The sequence below is a fragment of the Phalacrocorax carbo genome, chromosome 2, assembly GCF_963921805.1.
Source record: "Phalacrocorax carbo chromosome 2, bPhaCar2.1, whole genome shotgun sequence".
In the NCBI taxonomy this organism is placed as follows: domain Eukaryota; kingdom Metazoa; phylum Chordata; class Aves; order Suliformes; family Phalacrocoracidae; genus Phalacrocorax; species Phalacrocorax carbo.
In genome coordinates, this window is record NC_087514.1 from 131,872,873 (window position 1) to 131,899,362 (window position 26,490).

The 26,490-nt window shown below is 41.9% G+C and overlaps 1 protein-coding gene and 1 long non-coding RNA gene across 4 annotated transcripts in view; one reads left to right on the forward strand and one right to left on the reverse strand.

The window, feature by feature from the left end:
- LOC135312072 (uncharacterized) overlaps positions 1-5,270 on the reverse strand; it is a 34,691-nt gene extending 29,421 nt beyond the window's left edge. The window contains exons 1-2 of one of the 3 annotated variants that reach the window (XR_010371710.1): positions 5,197-5,270; positions 1,203-1,242 (exon numbers count right to left, since the gene is read on the reverse strand). This is a non-coding gene — a long non-coding RNA (uncharacterized LOC135312072). The other 2 variants (XR_010371711.1, XR_010371712.1) reach the window with 2 other exon arrangements.
- A 208-nt stretch (positions 5,271-5,478) lies between these two features.
- LOC104048577 (cytochrome c) lies at positions 5,479-8,121 on the forward strand. Its single transcript, XM_064444409.1, has 3 exons — positions 5,479-5,509; positions 6,521-6,697; positions 6,853-8,121. Exons 2-3 carry the CDS (start codon positions 6,529-6,531, stop codon positions 6,999-7,001), a joined length of 318 nt encoding a protein of 105 aa, XP_064300479.1. The 5' UTR covers positions 5,479-5,509; positions 6,521-6,528; the 3' UTR covers positions 7,002-8,121.
- Positions 8,122-26,490: the final 18,369 nt, after the last annotated feature.

The following is a 26,490-nucleotide window of genomic DNA, read 5'->3' on the forward strand; positions in this document are numbered from 1 at the left end:
GTCTGTTTTAAGTCGACAAAGAGTGACTCTGAACCCTGGATCATTTTAACCTACCCAGCTCCTCACAGGTCAGATGCTGGGAATGACAGAGACCCCTACCTACACCAGTCTTGGGGACACTTCATGATAAAATAAAGGGGTACCAAATAAATCTCCATGCCTGTGACATAAACCCACAGCATCAAAGAACACGCAAAGTACTTCAGTATTTTCACACCTGTTAAACTCATCAGTAAATTTATCACTCAGTAGGTCATGGCATTATAGTGGTTGTGGAATTGATTCCGCTATGAAATATTCTGGCAATCTTCCAGCTTCCCACTCTGCTTCACACTCTCACTCGATTGGCCGGAGTCTCTCTACCTGTGTTACCTGTCATTTTTTCAATAGCTTACTGCAATGGTGAGCAACATTGCCTCAGCCTGTGCCTAACTGGAGTCTACAACAACATCCAGGATGGGCAATTCTCAGCCCGTCTGCTCACCCGAAACCTCTCATAGCAGAATATCCCTTATCTCCCCTAGTGCCAAGTAGTTGCATCCAAAGCCCTGCAAAAGTCACTCTCCAAAACCACAGGAACAGCAGATACTGAAAGAACTCAGAGTTTTGCCTTCATCTGCTAAGATCAAATCCTCCAATAACCTCTCAGCACCCTGGGGTGTGCAGAAAATATTTTTATGTCTATTTCTATATTTTTTCTTTATAGCACAGGTATGTGACAACATAGCAGCAGCTTTTTTAAATTTGAGAATACCTTTTATCTTTTCAATACAGGAAAATACGCATTGAATGCAATCCAGATATTCAAGCCAATATAACACTTGCCATTTTAAAAAAACAATGAAAATCACAATGTTGTCTGAGACAACTGCGCAAAACATAAATATGCTGCCACAACCAATTACTATAAACAGAGCTTAAAATAAACCCAAGACTTGTTTGATAAAAATGTTACACAAAAGTAGATGCTATGCACAAATCTAGCTTTGTCTTAAGACAGAGCCTAATATGTAGTGACCCTTAGCAACTGCAGCATCTCAGAGACTCTGCCTTTCCAGCTGCCTTTCCAAGCAGTAGCACATTTGCCCTCTCTGTCTTAGACTGTATAAAACACAGCAAGCAGCAAAGATTAGAGGCACACCATTCATCAGGCATTTTCATTCACTCTTCAGGCTACAATGTTGTCCATCTCTGTTCCTCACCTGTTTGGGTGAACAGGTTTCTGTCTTCCATCCAAATGTCCTGTAAAAGACATAATAAACATAAAGCCATCAGTATGCTCCAAACAACCGGACCTGCAGTGTAAGTGTTGAAAAGTAACCCTCAAAGCATATTTTGCCACTGCAGAATATTTTTGAAGGATCCTAGCATCAAGAATTTTTCAAGCCCAGCCCAGAATCGTTCTTTCATTTTGATAAACTAGGCTTTGAAAACACTATGAAGAGAAACACCTTTCTCCTGAAAAATTTCAAAGGCAAATATTAAAAAAAAAAAGTCTTCTGAACAGCTTCAGTACAATTCAGAAATCATAATGGTGCAAATTAGTCAGTACTATTTTGTAATGAGGTAAGATTTATTACTCAGGTCATAACTCAAGCTCTTTCTTAACACCAGCTCACACCACGACTGCAGCTCCAATCACGGACTCACCAACACTGGCAGAGTTAGCTGATAACTAGCAGCAGCTCAGGCTTGGCCCACTTCCACACGGTAAGAGGATGAATAGAGACCAAGGTACTCAAGCATCTAATCCCTGATAATTTCAACAGAAGAAATGGGTTCTAAAGTATTTGTCAAAAACAAACAAGAAACAGAACCAAGAAAAAGAATATGTTCTCCTGAGTTCCAGTCTGTGCTCATAAGGCCATCGTTCTTTTATCTGCAGTGTACCTTTTAAAAAGAACTGGCTGGCTCTTTTGCCATGTTTCCTGTATTATTGGACTTTACACATTTGGTTCATTTTTCCTTCCTTCGCGACAGAATTACATAGCTATAATTCTGATTGCAAAATAACTATTGTTCCAGTGTGTAATGGTCTGAGGTAGTAAAAAGACAAAGATATTTCAGGTGTAACCACAGTGAATAACTGAAAGACTAAATTACGAACCTTCTAGGCAAACCACACCAAGGCAAATGGTTTAATGAATGTTAATACATGTAGGAAAGTAATAGCACATTGAAAATGCACCTAGTCATTTTAGTTTACTCCAGCAGTTCAAACCCACAAAGCCTGAAAAGCCCTGACTTTGTCTTCAGCATTACCTCTGGAAGTCCCACAACACATTCTGTCCTACAGAGGAAGTCATACAACACGTGCAGGATTCATGCTAACATACACTAGAGATGCTATATTTAGCAGAGGGGTATTTCACTATTACTCTGTCCTGTTGCAGAATGTTTCAAAACATTAAACACTAGGCACTTTGAACAAGCCCTCTTTCTGCACCATCTACTTTACTTACAGACCAGTTCTTACCGCTGTGTTGCTCCAGATTTACACTTAGTAACACCCAAATGGGCTTAAACAAATTAAGTCAAGTCCTCTCTGTTCGAGATACCTCTTCTTACTGGTGAAAATAGATCTTCTAAACCAGTGTATTTTTATATTAGATAGAACCTCTGCTTCCACTGACAATACAGTATGCAAACCCACAAATACTCCATCTGTATCATTTACACCTTCATGAAAGGGTGTTGCATCATGACCACGGCAGTCACTCATGCAGCAGGCATCTGACATATGAGTGGTCAGGTATAAGGCAGAGAAGACAACAGTTCATTTTACAGACTGATCTTTAGTATATTAATCTTTACTGCTGAAAACCTCACAGGTTCAGTATTTTCCCTGAGAGCATTGTTATTTCAAAAGTTTAACAAAACTCAATTCAACTGTCCTGAATTAAGGTGCAGTTTTCAAAAACAGCTTCCTGGAGAAAAATTAAAATAACATTGCTACAATGTCCCTCCACATGCATCAGAAGGGTTAACTGTGACGCTCAACATGCAATGTCTAGTATGGAGCATACATATTTAGAAGGAAAAACCCTACAGAAATTGAGAGTTACACATGCTTTAGGTCTGCATCGATGAAGAAAGAGCAGACCTTTGAATGGATGTCAGTGGGCATCAGCCCACATCAAGTGCTTAAAGAAACTTAAGAATTTACACTACTGTAATTTCTTAAAGCAGCTGAAAAGGTACTTTCTGCTCCTTCCTCTTTCAAAGGTAAGAGAGACCAGGGGTCTTCTCATGAGTCTTGTGTTATTAACTTACATACATCTGTCTCCTGAAATCACATAAGACACAAAAGGTTTACTAAAAAAAATTACAGTCCTTACAATAACAGTAAAAAGTCTAAAAACATGAGTGAAGTGCACCATGAAGTTTCAAAACCAAAAGGCAAATAAAAGAAACAGAGAATGCCTTTAGTTTTCATACTAGCATCTTTTCAGTCAACTTCATAGTTCTGGGAGTCTGACATGATTTGAGATTTGAGTTTGGCAACAACAGCAGTCAAGATGCCAATTTAAAGAGGTCCCATTGCACATATATTACCTCACTCCCCATGAAGTATATGAATTTAGCTGTATATCATAAGCAAATTAATTTTATTGTGGCAAGTGTACTGCCAGGAAGATTACTGTGTTAACTGTTAAAGTTTAGAAGTGTATTAATAACCTATTTTGTATATACCTAGTGATGAAATGTAAGATGCACAAATATATGTCTCATGCTCTAGACACGAGCAGCAGCAAGCTCTCTCCAAACGAGCATGTGATAATTTGCTACTTTTATGAAATGTCTGCAAAATTCTGCCATCAGGGAACCTGTGATGTATTTTTACCCAGCCCTCATTCCTTCGTGCATCATGTTGGCACTTCAGCTGAGCACTGCTCCATAGGTCAATTGCAGGAGTCTACTTAGACCAGTTCCAGCATAGTATAGAAGCACAAACAGAAAAAGAATTTTTCAAATGCCAGACAGTGAGAAATTCTCACAGTTTTAATGTCCATAGTTCGGGCAAACAGTTCACCTCGTGTGATCACTGCGTTTTGATCACTGGATATTCATTACACTAGCCTTTTTTAACAGCTCTTCTTCCTCCTCGCCAAGGAGAGTGAGATGGTGGTCACATCTGAAATTCAGTATTTAAATTCTGTTTAGAAGTCCACAATACACAGATATCAACACATCCTCTTCAAGCACCACAATGCTATCCGGCATGCTGGGAAGGCAGCTGAGACATCTGGGGCTGAGAGAGCTGCAGTTGTTTAGACTAGAGGAGACTGAGGGGAGACCTTATTGCTCTCTACCACTAGAAAGGAGGCTGTAGTGAGGTGGGTGTTGGTCTCTTCTCCCAAGACACTAGTGATAGATGAGAGGAAATGGCCTCAAACTGTGTCAGGGGAGGTTTAGATTGGATATTAGGAAAATTTTCTTTACTGAAAGAGTGGTCAGGCATTGAAACAGGCTGCCTGGAGAGGTGGTGGAGTCACCATCCCTGGACATGTTCAAAAAACTTGTAGATGTGGCACTTCAGGACATGGTTTAAGAGACATGGTGGTTGGGTTGACGGCTGGACTTCATGATCCTAGAGGTCTTTTCCAACCTTAATGAGTCTATGAGTCTCCTTTTCTTGTGGTGGCCCCTTCTGTACTACTCTCATCTTCTTCTAAACCACAGGATTTTAGTATCCTACGTGAGACACAGGATCCTACCACCCCCTGCTCCCCTCCAGCCCCACGTGGCATCACACCAGCCAACACTCCTCGTCAGCCCTTCAAGAGTCCGGTGGGGTTTAGCCTCACTGTTGCTGCCTGTGGCACTTGGACCTCTCTGTTCTCTGGGCTCCCTTCACAAAGCTTTTGCAGCTCCACGACACGCAGGGCGGAGGGCGGCCCTCTGCCCGGCGGCACCTCAGCCGGCCGCCTCACGGCGCCTTCCCCCGCCTCTGGAAGGTGCCAGAAAGCGTCGGCAACAACCCCAGCCACCCCGCTGGGCGAAGAAGTGAGGCTTCCCCGCTACGTCACGCACATCTCCCTTACGTCACGGGCTCCGCCCACGGCCCGCTGAGGTCGCGGCCCGCTGAGGTCGCAGCCCGCTGAAGGCTCTGTGTGACCCTCCCTTCACCTTCCGCTGCGCGCATGCGCCCGGAGCCCGCCCCCGTTCCCGCGCGCCTCGTCGTTCTTTACGTACCAGAGTTACGTCTGACGCCATTCCGCAGGGAGGGAGAGGAAGCCCGGGGCCCGCCATCGCAACCTACCTCGCTAGCCGCCAGCGCCGTGACGTCCCTCTTGACGGGCAGGCGACTTAACCAATCAGAAGTCCACAGGCTGTCACTTGATTGGTTATCACGCCTGAGAGGCGGGCCGAGCGCCGGCGTAGCTTGGTTGCGGTAACACCGGCTTACATAGGGCGGAGTACGGCGTGTCCTTGGGCTCAGACGCCGGACGGTGCGGGAGTTACCGGGGTCGTGGGTGCAGCGTAAGCGGGGCGGCCGGCCGTGCAGGTGCGGGCAGCAGCCGGCGGGGCCTAGCCCCGGGCCCGGCTTGGCCTAGGCCTGAGCCTGGGCCTGGCGGGACCGTTAGTCTGGCAGGGGTCGGTGTGGGACGAGGGGTGAGGTGATGGCGGGCGGGAGGCGCTCCCGTCTGTACCCAGAGCGCGATTCCCGCCGCGGGCCGGGGCGGGAGAGCCCGGGGCCCGCCGCGGGCCGGGGTGCGGCGGAAGGTCACCGCGCGGCCCGGTGGCCCCACCTCAGGCGGCTGCGGCTGGGGGGGGGGCCCGGCCTCTGCCGGCGGCTGGGGCTGGCGCGGCCCGTCCCGCTCCCCCTCGCTGGGCGAGGCTCCGGCCGCCGCTCTGCGGCGGTGCCAGGGCCGAGCCGCCTGCCTGGCGGGTCCTCCTGCGGCGGGAGCCGCTCCTGAGCTCAAGGTCAGCCCCCGCGGGGCAGAGCCGGGCCGGCAGGTGCGGTTGCCCTTGGGTTCTCTCGCCACGCGGCGGGCAGAGAGCGTTGCTGGCGGTGGGTGCTGGGGCGGCTCCGGGCAGGAGGGGAGCGGGCTCGCTTTGTGCCTGCCGCCCTCGGCCACATCCGGGTGGTGTGCTGGTGCACTTCTCTGGCTGAGAAGGGAAAACGTGCAAACGTGACCCTTTACACAGGGTTATTCATGACTAGGAAGCTTCCCGGGTATAGGTCACAAGGCATTTATGGAAGTCGTGTACAATTTACTCTTCAGAAATCATCTCCGTGCTGTTCAGATGCTGCGGGGCAATTACTTTCGCTGAGAGGTGGTTTTCCTGCTCTTCAAGCGTGTTTATCACCTTGGTAGCTTTCATGTAGTCTAATGATTCTCTGCTAATCTTCAAACCCAGGAGCTATAGTTTGTGCATAAAGGTGTGCTGGAGAATTACTAGGTTGATGGGCCATATATATGCTTTTGTAAACCAACAGGATGTTTTTTAAGTTTGTGTTGAGTATGTGACCTTGAAATTGCCATACTGACCTCTGTATGTGTTCTTGGTCTAGTACTGAAAATGGGAGATATTGAGAAGGGCAAGAAGATCTTTGTCCAGAAGTGTTCCCAGTGCCACACAGTTGAAAAGGGAGGCAAGCACAAGACTGGACCCAACCTGAATGGCCTATTTGGACGCAAGACTGGGCAAGCTGAGGGCTTCTCTTACACGGATGCTAATAAGAACAAAGGTAAACTTAAAGCCGTTTTTATGAGTTGCTAAGGACAAAAATACCCAGTTCTAGAAGTACTTAAATCTGCCAAAAAGTGAAATAATTTGGAGAACAAGAATATAAACATGCTTGTTATTTTGAAGTCACTAACTATCTTTTTTTCTTCCCTCTAGGTATCACCTGGGGTGAGGATACTCTCATGGAGTATTTAGAAAATCCAAAGAAGTATATCCCAGGAACAAAGATGATTTTTGCGGGTATTAAGAAGAAGTCTGAGAGAGCAGACTTAATAGCATACCTCAAAGATGCCACTTCAAAGTAAAAGTTATCTGCTGCCTTATTTATTTCACAAAGGAGATGGCAATGGAAATGTTTGAGATTGGTTTTTAAAACTTTCTATTTTTACATGTACTGTGTCTAACCTTAAAATCTGTCTCAGCCATCAGATAACATTGCTTATGGTGGGTCACTGGAGTACACACTTGTTTGGCAGCCCTTAACTTAATGGAAACTATGTAATTGGGTTGATTTAAATGACTAATGTTCAGTCATACTTGATCATAGAATTAAAAAAAAAAAAGCCATTTCTTGCTTCTTCATTGTTTTAAAAAAATAATCTAAGTAATAGAATAATTGTCAACAGCATAATAGCTTTGACAGCCCAACTCTTCCACAATAAAAAACAGGGTGGTTTTTCGGCATCTTCCACCATACGCCTCTGTTATATTACTTTAAAGATTTAAAAAAACGAAACAAGAACACTGAAGACCCCAAACCCAAAAGAACAAAGGCTTAAAAAAATATTTTTCTAAAATTAATCAGTGCTAGGTGTTGTGGTATATATTAATCTGTCTAAAGCTTGCGATAAGAATGCACTTCATCTGACTTAAGTACTATTTGTGAAATGGCAGTTGTGCCCAGCCACTTTTCTTTCATCTAGGGGAAGCATGCTACCTAATTTATCCATGCATGCACCAGTAGAGTATAACTCCCCTTCAGAAACATCTTCAGTTTTTTAAATGTTATTGAAACCCTTTGTTCAGTAAATCATCTGAAAACAACCATTCTTGGTGTAATGAATAGAACAGAAAAACATCCTGTTCTGGAAATACAAGTACTAAAGACCAAGCTGAGAGTTATTAAATCTTCTTAATTCAGCAGAAGCATTCACCTCAAATCTGCTACAGGTAATTTCAGATGAAGGGGTACAGGAATGAATGCGCTGGTAGACTAAAAGGAAACAGTCTTCCTCTGTGCCTGGCTGTAGCCGATGTCATTACTTCTCAACGTTCTGTTTCGCACAGTGTAAAGTGGTATTTTTAATGTTTAAACTGCATTTTTTTCGTACTAAATGAATTGTTCAGGTGAGTGTATTTACTGTGTACCAACAGTAAGGCATAACTTGGAGCAATCAATACTGTAAATTAAAAAAATTAAAAGTCTTGTTTGCTGTATGTGTCTGAAATTAAGTGGAAGAATGGTGGGAATATAGAGAAAAGTTGGGTGTCCAGCTTTACCTCATTAGGAAACGACAAGCAAAAACTCAGTGTGAAAAAACGTAAATGCTAGTGGAGTTGGTATGAGAAGTACTTAGAAGTGTGAAGAAGTTAGAAAGTATTTTGGACTAGAACTAGCAAAGCTAAGCTCTTCCACCAGTGTTCTTTTTAACAGCACTTCTGCATTTCCTGAGTGGGACAGGATAAAACTGAAAGTAGCTTGAAAGCTGTAGCTGTGCTGTAGGATTGGCTGAGGTTGAGTTATGTCAAGTAGAATAGTGTGCTCAACGACTGAGTTGCAGAGGACTGTTACTCAGAATTAATGAGTGAAAAGAATTAAATATTAGTAACAACTTGTCCCAGTGGCTGCTACCATATGTTTTGTGACTTTTTTCAAACTAAATGTGAAAGCAGTAGTTGCTCTGAGTGGAAAGGCAGATTTAATATTAACCAACAGCAGCAGCTTTACTAAAAGCTTGTTAAGAGATACCTTCAAGTTGTAGTAGTTGATGACTGTTCCAATTTTCAGAAGCAATGTTCGTCACAGCACCTTTATGGCTAGGCAGACCTTAGCTTTCATGGTGCAAAAATCTTGATGGGGTAGTTGTAGATACGGGATGTAACCTTACTTGGCTCTGCAGTCTTCTGAAATTATTACAGTGGATTGCATGTAGAGTTGTGATGCTTTCTGTTCTGTCAGCAGCTTTGAGATGACAAAAAACTTTGATCTCCAAGCTGCTGCTCTTCCCTAGTTGAGCGGGAGAAGAAATAGACTGTAGAGAAGTGGATTTTGCAGTAGGGTGGCATTTAATTCTGCACAGGAAAAAATTTACAGAAAGTTGTCCATCATCACAAAAACTCCTTCAGGAGAAAGCAGAGTGATCCTTTGTCCAAAGTAGGAAACATAATTTAGTTTGGCTTGTTCTATCTGTGTAGCTCAGAAACTTTGCTACAGAGACAAGTGCAGCTTATACTTACCACTGAAGATAGAGAAAATTGAACTTTTTAATTGCAGGCTGGGGATGAATCCTTGTTTATGTTTTAGGGAAAGGACCCTCTGACCCTTAAAATCATATCTTTCTCTGTATAGAGCCCTAGATAGCAACAGCTTATAAGAATTGCAGTAGAAAGCTGGGAGCCATTTACCATTGGACAAACAACGCTACAGGATTTCTACTAGTGGATCAGGGAATTATGAGTGTTGAAATGGAAGAAGGTTAGATTGTCGCTTGTTGAGATAAGTGTTAATGTAAGTGCCTGGGTAGGTTTTTTGGAGGGTGGGAAGGAGGCATCCCGATTGGTTGTGGACTCAAGCTTTAGTTCTTCGATTTCTAGTCTTACAGAGTAGGAGGAGTGGGATTTGCCTTTGGTCTATGAAGTAGCAAGTCTAGTGCTTTTCTTTCTGGTAGTGATACCAGTCTAGACGTTTGGTATTTCAGTACTTCCTTTACTGTTCCAAATTAGGGAGTCAAGGCAGCATTGCACCATCCCACAAAAATGGTTCTTGGCTAAGAGGTTACAGATTTGATAGGGCATGCCTTTAAAACTGATCTTGTCGTATTCACATGTAGTTATGCAAATGTATGAAGATTGTCAATGTCAATAATGACTGGGAAAAAGGTAAAATTCAAAAGTGCTCTTTTCACAGTATGACTTCAAAATCAGAATGAAACAGGTAGGATACTTTTAAAATTATAGAAGTTATTATTTATGCATCCCAGTGACATTTAGTGATACAGAAGTTCTTTTTTATTTAGTCTTAACAATTCAAGTATAATCACTTTACAAAGCTAACTTTGGGAAAGTTCCATTTGTAGCCATGCAACTGTAGATAATTGCCTCAGTTAAAGATCTGTTCATTTTAATAAATCTAGTTTTCTGGGAGATTATATAATAGGTCCCTTTTTTGGGTATAAAATACAGTATCTGATCCAAAACAAATGTGATACATTGTACTTCTCTTACGGGGGAGAGCAGAAATTAAACAGCTAATAGTTAAGAACTATTAGATATTCTAGTCTCATGTATATCAAAGTCCATTAAAGTACACACATTTACCTCTGTAGTAACGCTTGTCATTTGCCTTTATCTAAAAAACATCCTAAAAACTCTTCCAGGGCCAAAGTCAACAGAAGCCTTTGTGTTACTGTATATAGGATGAGTTGAGCCATTTCAAACCGATGTCCTGAAAAGCAGGTTGTTCTGGGAGGAGAGCAGCCCAGAGCTGGCAGTGGGAAAAGTTAACCCTGGGGAAGGGTGTGGAATCTTGGCCCTTTCCAGCGCTGTAATGGCTGAGTCAGGACTCCAGGTAGCTGTTGCCATTTGCTCATGATTCTGAGCTTGCATGTAAGTACTTGCATGTTTCTTTTCCAGGATTATTCTTTTGATCTGAAATACAGAAAATATGATGGTCACCTTTTGAATAATTAGCTTCTGGTTAGGGGTCTCACAGGAGATGAGAGACATGGATGACATGTTTGGTTCTCTAACAGGAAACAGGCTTGCATCCCCACATTTCCAGGAGGCTGCATTAACCACCAAGCTGAGCATGCATGCTGTGAAGAAGATGCTCTATACCTCTGTTGGAGCTGTCATTATGCAAAAGGAGAGCCAGAAAGAAAATGAGCGGAGGAGCTAACTATAGCATAGTGTTCAAAACACATACCTTCGAGCAGGGGAGAAGGTGTGTTATTTCTAGATTGTTTATGCATTTAATTTTAAACAGTCTTGGATATAAATAAGCCTGGCAGTGGGGATCAGAAGTCATTACTCTGCTGGTTTTACATCTCATTAACGCTGCTCACTGCAGCTTGCTCAGGCAACGTGAGCCCCTGCCTTGTTCCTTTCACAATCACCCACTCTCCAGATGAATCTTCCCCTTCCTCATTCTCCATGTGTTAAAACATATTTTTGTATGTAAGACTGTGCTGTCCCTGTCTTACCACACTGCCGGTCTTTTGGTCATAAGCGCTCAAAACCTGTTGATGGAAACATCAAGTAGTGTTCTCATCCTTAAAATAATCTCCAGAAATTCACTGCTGATATCCCCATTCAGATGTGACTGCCTGGTGACAATTTCTTTTTAAGATGTCTGATGGTTCTTAATCTATGTGACATTGCCTTTTATTGATCTTTTTAATTCTAAATTTTTAATAGAACGAAGTAAAGCAGGTAGAGTTTTGTGTAGCTTTTACCTGCTCTATGTCTCAGGTGTGGGTTTTTGGGTTTTTACTGTGATTCTGTGATGCTGATGGGAGCATTCCCTGATGTATAGTGCTTCCAGACAAGTTGGAAAAATGCACCACATACACTGAATTTTAAAAGTATTATTGGTGTCACCTACATGTCACTGGTAGCCTCAAGAACCTGGTGCTCATACTCAGGTTTCATTGCAGGAATGTGCATACACTGACTGTAACCGGCCTTTCCCTGAAAACATTTCTCGCACTTCTTCCACTGTGATTTATTGTTCAGAGAAGAGAGGGGAATGGAAATCAGACTTCTCCATATCTTACCATGTTTCCTGTAGGACTCTGTTATTTTATTTCCAATTATTCTGTCAGTTTACCTGCTATTGATATTAGATCTGGAGTTCTTCTAGTGCTATTTTTAAAGGAAAGGTACAACTTTTCAAATTCCACAAAGATTTGCCATAATGAATGATTTTAATTCTAATTCTCATGTACAAATTATCACAGAATCACAGAATCCCAGGTTGGAAGGGACCTCAGGGATCATCTAGTCCAACCTTTCTAGGAAGAGCAGAGTCTAAACAAGATGGTCCAGCACCCTGTCCAGACGACTCTTGAAGGTGTCCAACGTGGCCGAATCAACCACTTATCACTGGTTACCTTACCCATCTGGTCTTTCTCCTCTTCATTTTACATGTTACTGCTACAATTTACACTTCTTTTGTATCGGCTGAACTGCAGGCAGTTTCTTGTACTTACAATACTTACATATACACTATGTGACAAATGTAGCCTTTAATCCATACATCTCTTAACTCTGTAGTGGACAGTTTTTTAGAGTTTCCAGGTAATGATTTTACTTGAAAAATCTTTCTTTCATTTCCTTTTGTCATTTTTTAAAATCTTTTTTTATTCACTGAAAAGGGCCTGTTTTTAAACTATTCCTCCCAGAATGATGTGATATTTAATTACTTTGTATACACCATCTTTTGGACCCAGTTATTCTTATGTATTGAACAAAGCTTGTGTCCTTCACATGGATACCTGAGAAACAGTCTTTTCTTGCGAGCCTCAGAAACGTGCTTCCCAAAAGCAATTGTGGTTAGTGCTGAGAAACTTAGGTAACTGGCACGATTTGATCAGTTTATTCCTTACACCAAATGAACAGGAGGGGGAGCCAATGTACTAAAAAGCTGCAGAAGAAACTGTAACATGCACTTGAAGATAATTTTGAACAAACCTCGGACAGTTTGAAAGACGAGGTTTATTTGTACAAAAAGCATTTTTGCTGCAAGTGCTCAGCGAAAAGCACTGGAGGGGATTAGTGCAGCTGAATGCATTGACATGTCTGCAGTAAGTTTAGGGTGTTCTGAATTCTTAAACTGATTCATGTTTCATTTTTCATCAGGCTAACTCAAGTTTGAAATAGCCTGTATTAAATTTCAACCTATTCAAATGGTAAAAGATTCAGATAGAAAGCAAAATGTTTCTTTCTGACTACTCGAAGGGTCTTAATCAAGAGTGGCAACCTCTGATGCACACTCTGGCTTTGTTCCTACTGCGGAGCTCACATCGACATCATCAGTTGAAGTATTATGCTTGAAACAGATATACGGATTTTTAATATAGTTTCTCTGCTAGCAGTTAGGTAGGACCATGATGACCTTTGTTAGTAAAAATGCACTTTAATTATGTTTTGGATAATCTTTTATGGATGTTGTTTGATGATAGACTCAAATTACTCTGAAAACTGGGGTAAGTTTTACAATAGAAGGATAACTAAATACTAGCATTGTTACTATTTAAGGTCCTAGGAAATCAATATTTGTAACATTGAGTCAGAATTTTACCCAGCTGGGATATTTCTCATGGGGATATCAATTTTAATTTAACTATCAGTATGGCTTTTCTGGCACACACCTGAATATGAAGCCTTTGCAACTGTTCAAGAGTGTGTTGCCTTTCTTCCTATCAGCCCATGGTCTATGTGTATGTCACAAGTTAAGCTTGTTTTTCAGTGCCTGACTCTATCAGGAGCAGTGTGATCAGACATTAAAAATTTAGCTCATATGTGTGTTTGCTGTCACTCTGAATTCTCAGAAAGATGACATCTCTCTCTGTACCAGCATGCAATGACACATCAGAAACAGCTCCCCACAGAAAGAGGCAATCCAAAGCGAGAGCTTTGCAGTTGAAAGATACTTCCACATCAGAAAATCTGTAAAGAACATAGTGTGGTCTTCTACAAATGAACAGGGTCACAGGATAGAAATTGAGATGACACAAATGAAGCAAAGAAAGGGGAAACAAAGTGGAAATGAAACAAGGTTAGCACAGGGTGAAATATTACATATTCTCATTACATGTTCAGCAGTCACAAAGACTGTGCCTGTGCTTTACCCTGTTGAGTAGGTGCCAGGAATTGCAGCATGAAAGGAGAAGCAATGGAAACTCAGAAGCAATGAAAAACAAACTTGCCCAGCTTCAGTTGAAGGTTTGGCAACTCTGTGTGTGTTCAATGAATATCCCTTTGATTGGATGCCTTTAATTTCACTTCAGCTCTGTGAAGTTATCCAACTGATGCTACCTGGCTCCAACAGTCTGTACTTTGCTTCCACTTATTTTAGTGATGTATGTTCCACATTAGCAAAGCAGCCAGCTGAGAAATGGTGTGATGTTTACTCAGTGCACGTATCAAATGATGTTTTGCAGGGCTGTAAGCTCTGATCCTCCTGTAACGCTAAAGCCTAATGTCCCCGCTTTACGCAACACGTTTGAGTTACACTGCTGTTAATGGCATAGCTTTAAATTTTGCTCCAGCTTCCAATCTTACATGAAAAGTACAGGTCAGTAATCTTCAGTAGCTATGGTGAACATAATATAGATAAAAGGGCAACAAAGAAGGATTGTAGCACAGGAGAGAGTAATCATAAAAAGTGCTGATAGGGAGCATGGCCTAAATTACATCTATATTGCAGATTTATTTATTTTTTAACTTAAGGATGCTAGTTCTCTGAGCTGCTCTGTGCCAATTCAGAACTCAGCTGAAGATCAAGTCATCAATAAAGTCATCAACAAGTGAAGATAAAAAGACACAAAGCCCAGTGAATCCACATCTACTACATTACCATCTGTCTGGCTCTCTAACACCAGTTTTCAGTTTCTAGACAGTGCAGCCGAATGCTCTGACTGATCAGGTTAGCCAAACTTATGTTTTTTCTCTCAGAAAATGGTTTCCAATAACCTTTTTTCATTATTTCAAGATTTTAAGAAAACTATTTCTTTGATAAAGCAGTTGGGTTTATTTTTCTCGTATCAATCAAATCAGCGCCATGTATAGCACTGGTGCTATCACCCAGAAAGCAGGAGAGGGAGAGTTCACAGCGAAGGCTCTCCCACTGTCTGCAGTGAGCTGGGATAGTGCCCTCCAAGGGTTTCACACCATGGCCAGAGACAGCACTGTTGGGAGTTGTGCACCCACAACAGTTTGGTTCCTGGCAGCTGGGGTGTTTCTGTTATGGCTGTGAAATACTCCTGCCAGGCCAGGGCTCTGAGAAACCTTTTCCAGTCCCCTTTTTGTGATCTAATCACATCAAATCTATGCCCACTCCTACTAGGGTTAAAAAGGGGGATGGAGGAAGAGACAGAAGCTGTTACCAGTTTGTCCGCTGTGATATAGGGGTTCAGTCTGGGAGAGTATCCAGTTTGGGCTGGTGTGCTGAGAGATGTTTTGCCACCCAGAGTAATCTTTAATCTTCATATTCCCACTGCCCATTACCATTAATGTTTCTGCTACCCATCCCCTCCCCTCCTTGCAGCTCCTTTTCCTGCATGGCTGCAGCGGTAACCTCCACCAGGTCTTGAGCATGTTTGACTTCTCCAAAATGGGGGACAGGCTCCACTAATCTTCCAGCTGGGTATGATGCTCTTCTACTCCAAACATCCTTTCTTTCTACCCCCAGATTACAGATTTTGGTTCTGACTTTAAAAAGTAGCACAGGATGCTGTCCGGAACAGTGATTTCTTAGCTAGTCTTTTGATTTTTCCAGGGCTTTCTTTGGCAATCCAATCACCCTTGTTTGTTTTACCAAAAGAGATGGGGTCTTCATTTTCTGTAAGGTCTTCTAAGTTCAGGGGACTGGGTTTTCCTGCGTGGGTTTTTTTTTTACATTGTTGGTTTTTTCCTTTGTTTGTTTGTTTTGCAAGAACTAATAGGTTTTTAGGGAGTCTCTGAATGGCCCAGCCAGTCTCTTCCTCATGGGAGAAGAATATAATAATCAGAAGGCCTTTGCTTTTTCTCCTATTTCTCTGACTGCTTGCAGGTGACTCTGAGGGATTTAAAATATTGAGTTATTTCTTATTACTTCACCTGCAGAAGTTCACTTTATTGGTTCACATCATATGCTCACTCTTTCTTCATTTAGGGACCTAATGTCATTTGAGAGCTTATGACTTCACTGAAAACAGTAGTAAATATCAAGTGTACATTTGATGACAGCACTCAACATCAAGAGGTTTCAAAGGCAGTTTTCTTAACATTCAGTAGCACAGGTGCATAGGTCTTAACAAAAGCTTGATACTAGCATGATGAGAATCTTTAACTTCGGAGTTTCATATTAGAACAAGAATATATTAATGAAATTCTGAAATTGACCATCTGGTGACCCATCCTGCTTTCTTTTGCTGTCTTCACCTATTGCAGCTACAAGTCTCCAGAGAATCAAATACATGGCTATAGTGGTTGCTAAAACAGACAGCTAGCAGATGCTTGTTTTAAGCTATTTTTAAGGGAGTTCCTGCATGAACACAATAGCTTGTGCATTTTTCTTTTGTTTTTGTTTAACTGAGGCCCTTGTCTCTCTCTCATGCACATGGAGGGTGGAAGAGGAAGGAGAGGGGCTAGTGAACCCTGACTGCTCTATAGAGCTCTTTTCCATAGCTGTGCATGTACCCCATGTAGGTGGGACTTTGTTTTTCCTGTGACTTGTTCATGGGTACTGTTTGTTTCCAGCCACAGGGGAGGAGACATTCTGCCTTTTGTAAAGCCACCTTTTGAAGGAAGGCCTGCTATTTCGCTGCCTGAGCCCATATTTTCCAGTAAATGAGTATTTCAGTAGATGGAATCAGTCTGAGTTTGTACACTCTTGTGCCTGTCTCTAAAACTGTTTCGTTTTAAGTGGTGCAGGGGGTTTGCTTGATGAACCGGAAGGCAGTTTTCACTATTCTTGGGAGTGGTACCCACTTACCATTGTAAAACTAAATGCTTTGAACTTTCTAACTGTGGACAAATATGCATTTGGTTAAATTTTTCAAGTAGGTGGAATTTTTCTGTCTTGCCAAGCTTTGTAGAAATTACATAGTCCTACAAGAAATCCATAAGTATTTAATAGACTTTGGTTAGTTAAAAAATGTTAGGGTTTTACTCTTATGCTTTAATGGATATATGAGACTGTGAACCTGCCAATATGTGTCTAATCACAGAAAATGCAAGTGCCAGTAAGTGCACACAACGTGTACAAAGCGTGCCAGAGGTGTGAATTTAACTGTTTATTTCTTGTCAGTCTCAGGAAACTCAGGGTCTTAAAAAATTACAGGTGTCAACTAGAAATTAATGTGGTCGTTTGTCTCACACATGTCTGCCTAAAGTTTGGCTTCTACACCCAGACTTCATTAGAGAGGATTTACTCTCCCTATTGGCCTAGGTTTTAGTCCCTTGTCACCATGACCAAAATGAGAAACTTCTTCTGGGCGTTGTGCTGCCTGGGAAAGTGGCGTGTAGACCACTGTATTAAAGCATCTCAATAGGGGCTTGCAAGGCTGATGTATGTATATACCAGGCCTGAAGGTTTGGGCTTTTGTTTTTCAGCTTTGATTGTTTCTTGCTGATATGTACTTTCCTGGATTATTTCTCTGTAGCTTTAAAGCTTGCCTCAGGAAAGCTCAGAGGCTAATATTTGTATTCTTTTTTTTAAAATTCCATTTTATGGAAGATGTAAGAGAGGCAGTCCAGTACTTAAAAAGAAATTAATGTTTTGCTGCTGTTGCCTTGAATCCCTTACAGCAAGAAAAGCTAATTTAATGACTGAAGCAACAACTTTGGTTAAAAAGACATCCTATACCTGGAATCCCAGATTTATTTCCTAGAGGGATCAAGTCTTCATCCTTCGTTTATCCAGCATTAAATAGTCTATTTGGGAAGAGCTTGTCTACAGTGAATGGATGATGAACCTCCCCCCATAGCCCCTTCTGAAAAAGTTGTAGTTTCTCTATTCTCTCTGAACAAAGTCTTATCTTGGAATTGTTCTGCTGTTGGCTCATTGATTACTATCTCAAATATATATATGTTTTATATTCTCTCACTGCTTCTCAGGATATGTACAGATAACTAGAAATTAAAAGTCTGCACCATATAATTTACTACAATAATATTTACAGACTCAGTGCACTGAGTGATTTTATTTTTTTTAAGTAATGGTCCCTAGCAGTTCAGAACTGATAAATAGGATGTTGGATAAAGATATTTAGCCCAGAAGAGCAGTCCTGTTTTTGCAGCTCCTTTCCTACTATTCATACGCATTTTCTCAATCTGTATCTGAAGCTTAGGAGGAAAATAATCAGCTTTTGTGGGATTTAGACATTACAGTGTTTCTCTATTTCTAAGCACTCAAGTAATAAAGGCATTGGTATTCATCTTCAGCATACAGTATTGCTATCTTTCCAAAGCTGTCATTGCTGTTATATTTAATGGCTACTCTACTATTTAGAAGCAGCTATGAAAATCAAAAAGGATGGCACTACAACTATAGACTGAGAAAGCTGTGGTTCTTGCTTCAGGAAAAATATGGACCGCATTAGCAGAACATGAGTTCATTAACAGCATTAAAAGTTATCATTTACAGGAAGGCAAGCCTACTTTGGCACATATTTCAGTGAATGACAACAACTTCTTGAATATTTCAACTAATGTGCATTGACAGGTAGTTTAGGGCAGCAGGTTTAAAAGCATTTAAGATTACAGCAGTGTTCTTTAGAATAATATGAAGAATTGTTATTGCACTCATTTTTTTCATTTTAAAAAGACATTTTGCAGAATGTGTAGTGTACACTAATGTTCATGTATAATTAAAACCACAGGCATACCTCCTAGCTAATTATGTTGCCCAGTATAGTTCTAAAAATATAATCTTTTATACTGTTCTTTTTTTCTTCATATTAGGAAAAGGAACATATTCTAAATTTTGCTCCTTCATGGCTTTTCTAGTTTTGCTTAGGGTTGACTCAGTTATGGGACTGGCAGGGTCGGATTGCTTCCTTCTGCTTCTCTTCCATCCTCACCTCTATACACAAAACCTACATAATTCTCATCAGTCTTTTCTGCAGCCCTGGCTGGATTTGTTGATGATCCCTTATTTCTATCTAGCCAGCAGTGAGTCCTCTCCTAGGCTGCTGTTGCTGCTGCTGCCACGCTGAGATTTAGCTTTTCTGACATTACCCATTCTGGGAACAGCAGGACAGATTTCTTGGATTTCTGCAAGCCACCTATCTGAATAAGAATACACCACTTTGCAGCTCAAAGACTGCTATTGTTTCCTGAGCCAGCAAAACAATATTGATAATATTTCTTAGCTGCTTTGACAATTTATTTTTTTTTCTCCTCAGTCTCATGATTGTTACATGAATAGCTGCTATAATTTTGATTTAGGACAGCATCATTAAATGTTTCAGAAAATCAGGATCAATTTCAATTAGGCTTTTCCAGTTACCTTTTACTTACAGGAAAAAATTGAAGTGGATAGGAATGCTATTTTGTCTCTGGGGATTCTTGTTTACAATTGTAAGGCTGGATTCTCCTCTGTTTTACAGTGTTACAAATAATGCATAAATGTAAGGCACAGTGTAAATGCTGACTGGTGTAAAAGCAAGGGGGAGAAGGGAAAGAATTCAGGCCTAAGGCAGGCAAAATGGAGAGTATTTAGATGCGAGAGCATGATCTTCAAAGCAGAGGGGGCAAAGACAGAAGGTCTATGAGTCTGAAGTGGACCAGGAATCTGAAGTCCAATCCTGCAGAAAAGCAAGAGAGGCAGCTGGTTTGATGTCCCTGCCTAGTCTTGTCACAACTATATGTTTTCAGATATGCCTCTGCAGACAGGAGGACATACAACTAAGACACTTGACAGACAGAAAGGGAACATAACCGTGTAATATAAGCCTTCCCTGTACCTCCAGGGACTGGGAAAGGAGAGGAAAGGCAGACAGACTGTTCCCATGTCCTACCTGGTCCTGGGTGGCTGCAGAGACCAAGCACACCTCACCACAGCTTAGAGTACCCAGGAGGGTTCTGGAAACCAGGAGAGCCTCACAGCAGATCCAATGCCAGAGGTGCTGCAGATCCACCAGAACCTGCCTTCACTGTGCCCAAGCCCCATAGCAGCTGATATAAATCAGACTTCTCTCCCAGGCAGTCATGCAAAGCCTCATTTGCTGTCACCACATCCTAACAGAGCCAATAGCCTCTTCTGTAACGGAGCTGGGCACTGTTGCTGGCATACTAAAAGGAATGAAAGATGAAGTTTAAAGACATTTGAGAAGAAAGCAGAAAAGTAAATAAAGTCAAGCTAAAATCAAACCTGCTTTTCTGCTCATTACAGTGAACAGAGCAGGGAAGGAGAAGGGCACTACATCAGTTAACAGTGGGAACTGGACATGCACAATGTCTGTGCCTCAAATATTCACCTTGTTGCCCACATCTAATTTTCTACTGATGTTTTCAACAATAATGTCATCGTTTGGCCACTAACAGGCCATTAGACTTTGCCATTGGATGTTAGGACATTAAACAACACCACATATATGTACAAAAGCTTGTATTGTGAAAATGTTATTCTCTTCCTCAGTCATTACAGACCACGCTGTGGCACTAAAACTGCCTGTGCAATGCAAGGAGCAGTTCCCTCTCACCACCTACCAGCACTGGATCCATGTATCTGTCCTTGCTGCCAGTTACTGAACATGGGCTTTGGCACCCCTGACTGAACAGCAATGTCACCAAAAAAAGCAGTTTCCTGAGTCATTGAAAAATCAGCTACATAATTCACATTTGGCAAGAGTGTGGAGAGGAAAGAAAATAGAAATCACGGAGGCAGTCGGTATGCTCCATGTCCAGCAGCTAGATGGAGAAATGCACAGGCACTGAAATAAAAGGATTAAAATTTAATTGCAGAAAGGAACAAAGGGAAACATGGAAGTGGCTGAGGGGAAGGTGAGGAGATTTAATGGGAGAAAGAAGGTGCCCAAGACTCCCATTCCTCAGGAAGAAGAGAAAAAAAGGACTAGAGATAGTCAAGGGGAAATAAAAACGGTGAAGTGATCACAAGGAAATTAGGGAGGCAGACCTGATGACTTTTACTGGGGAGACAGCACTGAAGTGAGACAAAGCCATAAGGAAAGCAGGTGGCTTTAGGAAGGAGCAAAGCAAATGTAGTTTAAAAGGACCATAGAATTTCCATGAAAAGTGTGAGAAATGAAAAAGAATACAGAAAATTCACCCAGACATAAAAGGACTATGCTGGAGAAACAGAAAGTAAGAATCAGAGCAGGACTAGGATGTAATTGGCTCTGGTTTATTGGGTGTTTGGCCCATCCAGCATTCTGCCCTGTGAGTGAGTGACTATTGGCTTGTTTCCTTCCCTAGAGTCTGCTCCTCTGAATGCAGTCTATACCAGTCTTTTTTTTTTTTTAATTCTGAAAAGCTGACTGATCTTGCACTTATACAGCTGAAAGTCTACAAAAATTCAAAAAGGTAATCTTAGAGCAAAAAGCAATATTACAGTAGTGAAACATTGTGCCTCCATGGGGAGCAGCTGCAGGAATGGGGTCTAATTTTCACTCTGATCAGCTCTTCAGCTGACAATTTTCATGTGCCTGTGGTCTCATTCTGTGCAATAACTGAGAGGTAAACAATTGAAAACTTTGGAGAAGCTTCATATTATTAATTATGTAGTTACTTCATTAGTCATTAGAACACATATAACAGGAGGACATACACACACACTGAAACAATTCTAAATTATTCAGCTGAAACCACAATTACCACAATGCCCAAGCAAATTATGCTCTCTTTTATATGGTTTTGAGCTCTGTATCTTATTTGTCCATAAAGATGTGGATCCTTCAATTTCTTTAATTTGTTCTCATGTAGAAGAAAGAGAACACCCATGATCCCATTTTCTTTGAAGGCATTTCAGAGCAAGGAGTATCTCTGGTAGCACTAAATAACTCATCGAGCTAAGCCTTGTTTGCAAACTCATAAAACTATAGCAATTCTTGGAAGCATCTTTCACTGTTGAAGTTGATAGTCCTAAAGTGTCATCTTCTGATTAAGGTTGCTTTGGAATTATGGAGAGGGAAAAATTACCACCAAACCTCTATTTGTGATCCTTTTAATAATATTGACCTATAGTTCAGTAATAACCAAAATGTCACTTACATGTTTCTGTCCTCTGATAACAAGTAAATGCCTAGGAACATCTGAAGCACAGGTTTCATTTCAGCTGGAAATGAAGTTTTAAAGAAGTTCTCATGCCTCACAGGGCAGGCACATTACTGGGTTTTTGACAATAGTATCTTCATCTCTGATCAGCTTCCTCTATTTCTTGAACACGTGCTTAAGAGAAGGTCTGGTTAAAAGGATGTTTCGGCAACCAAGTAAAAACTCCGTTAGGATGCAATGTTTCCATACGCCAAGGTGGGAGCAGAAATGGGAGTTTCTACTATTCTCTTCTGCTCTAGGCTTGCTCTAGCTTTTCACTCTAAAGGTTGGGTATACCTGTGCTGCACAATGCAGCACGATGGAAAGATTTCCAGACTAATTCTTACTGAGATAGCACTGCTATCAAAGAGGTGAGATGCATTGACAGAGCATTGCATGAAAGCCAAGTTCTCTTGCCGAGAAACTAGCCTGGAGGCCTCTACTCATTTAACACTAGGTCAGGCATCACAGCCAGGTACCACATTCTGGTGCGGAAATGTAGGCAGTGTTTCTGAGGGAAAGAGCACTGACCTCTTCCCCAGGTGATTCACCAGGAGAGCCTGCCCATTAGCAATCCGTGTGTGGTGTCTCATGGCCTTCCGAAGGTTGCGGTCAGTCATGAGTGACACATTGAGGCCAAGAGTCCTTTCCATCTTTGGCTCCTGACCAAACTCCTCCATGAGAGGAGAGGCAGGCAAGTGGCAGTAGCTGACTGACAACATCGATCTGCGTATTGATTTGTTCCTTTCTCCAGCCTGAGCAGAGCAGGATCCTGTCCCTCCTTTCGAAGGGAACTGGCTGTGTGGTGGTGATCTGAAGCAGAGCAGTGTCTGTCAAGTGCCAGTGTGAACGCCTGGGGAAGCTCTGCGGCCATTACAGCCAACATTTTGCCCAGCACCAGGAGAAGTGCTATAAATTTTGCTCTGTTCTCTTCTCATAAGCTGAGTCAAGACTCAGTTCTTCTAAAAGCTGCATTAGAGAAATCTCAGCAGAAGATCTGCTGCACCTCCACATATTGTTCAGAAAGCTCATGGGATTAGCTAGGCCTAATGCAGTAGGACAGTATATAATCTTTCTCTTCGATTGCTGGAAATCTGTTGTTATGCCAGGCTCTGCCTGTCCTGAGACAGGAGTATTGTGCCAAATTTCATATTGAGTGAGTGCAGTTCTATAAATCAGCATTAATGCTTAGCTTATTAGAACTACAGGCAAATAAGAGAAGGCTAAATGAGCAATACTGTGTATTTAACTATGTATGAGGTACGACTGAAACAGCACAAGGCCTGTGCGTTGGATGCACTGTCAGTGGACGCAGTAATGAAGCTGTTTACTGGGGAACACTCGCTTCCCTTTAGTCAAATGACAAGAAATCCTTTTTGGCATTGTATGACTGTGATGCTGCAAGTTTTGCAGTGCAGAGACAAACTTGAAAATCTAATTTAACACTGAGCAATAGCTTGCTGATCACAGACTGTAACATTTATCTTAAGGTAAATCACTTTCCTCTAGACAACAGCAATTAATGTTTAGACGTAGTATAATGGGCAGTTCAAAAAGACAGTAATGTCTTCATCCTTGTGTCTCATAAACTCATTGTCCGGAATGTACATAATTCTGCTTAACCTTCACCGATGTCCTCTGCAGAACTTACTGCAAGTGTTCCAGACATTTGCTTCTTCAAGGATGATCAAAAATATAATGAGATTAAAATGGTTGTGATTTATTCTTGAAGCTGTTTGTTGCAAGATTCTGACCCAGATTCAGCCCTCCTTAAGGCGGTTTTGCACTGCACTCTGGGCAGAATGCCCTTGAAAAGGGCAGAGCTGATGTTGTGTTTGTGGACTACACTCCAAGGTGTCTTAAGCAGCAAAAGTCAAACTCTGCTTGCTCTGTGATTTTTTTGTTTTAAAGTCAGAAAAATCTAAAGGCAAAAAAAGAAAAGTATGTAGTCTGCAAAGAATATGCTGCCTAAAATCTGTGTTGAGATCATGTTTGGTAAACAGTGCATTAACAAGAAATCAAAGTGATTTCTCCAATAAATCTGAAATCAGCCCTTATTGTCGAAAAAAATAAAAGAGGAGATTAGCCATTCTAGCCAGTACTGTTTGGGTTAGCACTTTGGTACTGATGATTAAAGTGCCAAATTGGTAGTCAGAGACTAGCTTTACAAACACCACCCTACTTTTTGCTTTTGATGAAATGCTCTGTAACATAACGGGGCTCCCGCTCCCTTTTTCCTGAGAGATGGGCTTTTGTCATCCTAATACTGCTAAGAAAAAGAAAGACTCATAGAAAACATCATCATCTCCACTGGCTTTATCTTATACCTGAAACTTACTGTTCTTCCTCCAGCCTGTCTTTTCTGCATTCTCCTTCCTTGCATCCCATTTTCTTTTCTCTTCTTCAGCCCTCTCCCTCTCCTTGAGCAGGTAAGACTGCACACCTCTGTGACACCTGGATTAGAAAGCTGTGCTTTAAAGAGGCTGAATGCTAATGCCAGCTCACCAGATTTCACAGGCTGTGGATTTAACCTAGCTGCAAGGGTGCAAAGGGTGCTGCAGCAGCACAAGCCTCATCTGTATTGCCTGCAATTTCACTCTGCTGTGTCCACTTTGTTTTGTCTTTGCAGAAACACAGCTAATTTGTCAACAACTCACCAGGGAAAGACCATGATGTCTGTTCTTTTCTAGAGACTCTTTTCAGATGTACTTCAGCCGCTGGGATGATCAGGTAAGTGCATCAATAAGGATTCTTGTCTCACTGCTTCGAGACCAGACCAATTCATCTTGTTACAGAGAAAATCAAGTTTGTTTGCTTTCCTTCTCTGTGTCTTACACAGAGACACACATATAGCTTCCTACCTGTTGTTTCTCATTCCTTTAGGCCTGGCTATAGCATGATGGAAGGAAGTTTCCATTCCTGCATGTCCAGTGACTGCATTTGTCCAGTGACATCCCACATCATGAACGACAGCCAAGATCCAAAGCATCCCCCCACAACTTGTGGCTGATAAACCACACTGTGCATTGGGAATATCAGTTGATGTTGTATTCCCCTACCAGTAATGAACCTGCTCCTCAATGTTTGGTCTGAATTGTGTCACTACTCCTAGGACTGAACAGGCAATGGTAGCTGGACTCAGCACTGCAAACTACATTTAACTATTTACTGTCATTAAGAGAGATGATTGTGCTAGCCCTGCTCATTCACCTGGCCTGTTTCACCACCAAAATTAGCTCTGTGATTGCCACACAAATATTTTTCACTTAGAGGCTATTATATGGGAATATAAGAGCATTGTTAGGACTCTTCTGCACGTACCTGTTAGAAGAGGCCAGCACAGCTGATCTGCAGAGCCTGGGGCCTAATCCTTCAACATGAATGAAGCTGAGATGGAAATGTCTCCCCACACTTTAGCTTGTGCACAAGTCAGAATGGAGAAAACACTTGCTGTAACTGATGGCACAAGTAGACTGTAGACTGTAGGCAATCCCAAACTGAAAGTAACTGCATGAGACTAGGTAAGATTGAAAGACTGATGCAAACTGTATGGTTTCTATCAGTGTCACAGTTTTGGCTTTCCTCATTAGAAAATATATGTTTTTGTATCTTCCTCAATGGAAGATTTTGCAACGAGAGTGAAGCAGGTGTGCAAGTGTCGGGAATAATCCCCATACTGTCCCTGCTGCCAGTGTCCTTGGGAGCTGAGATAGGATTGACATTTTCCTCCTTTAATCATGTCAGTTTTAATTTTATGGCTGTTCATAGGGAAGCTGCTAGCCTGGAACAGATGCTGGGGCTGTGTAAAATTAACCTAAGCCATGTCCAGGCTTTAGCAGACGGGTGCTACTCTGCACAAGCTGACGCATTTGGTGCTGACATCCCCTCTTGAAAGCTGAGCGCAAAAGGCTGCAAGCTGGATAGGCCTGGAGATCAGTATGCCCTGCCTTCCTCCGGGTTTATCTTCTTAGGCCTTGCAGAGATGGATTTATGGGGGAAATCAGGAGGGAATGTAATTCTCCTCATCTGTAAGTACTCTAGTGTATTTTGTATCATGAGATGGTGAAGCGACCATGGCAGGCACCATTTTATCCCCCAAAGCACCATCATGACTGCTTTGTAACTAACCCTGAGCTATGGACGCATAGGTCCATAACCCTAACTACCTCCTGTGCCCCACTTTCCACTCCAAAGAACATGGCAGAATTTCTTGAACTAAGGCAAATCTGCCCTGGATGGAATTTTTTACCCCAGCTAGACCACAGGGTGATTCCTATTTTAGCAAAGGTGGTTTACCCTGGGAACTTGTGTGCTGCTGGTCTAGGGTGGCTATCTCCAGGCTTTTGCCTGGAAACTTTTATCTCAGGGCAAGCTTGGTTAGTGCTTTTGCCCCGGTTTTACCTGTTCTCTGAATGATATTGTGCAGTCTCCAATGCAGTGCTTGGCTGGAGTTTGCCCAAGACTCATTCTGTTCTGTCACTCTGAATGCTCTTATTTCAAATTAAGGCTGTGTTTCATAGGGAAAATCGGCAACATTAAGATGAGTCAAGAAGTTTGAAGTCAGTTGGCATAACTTAACAAGGGTGAAATCTGCAT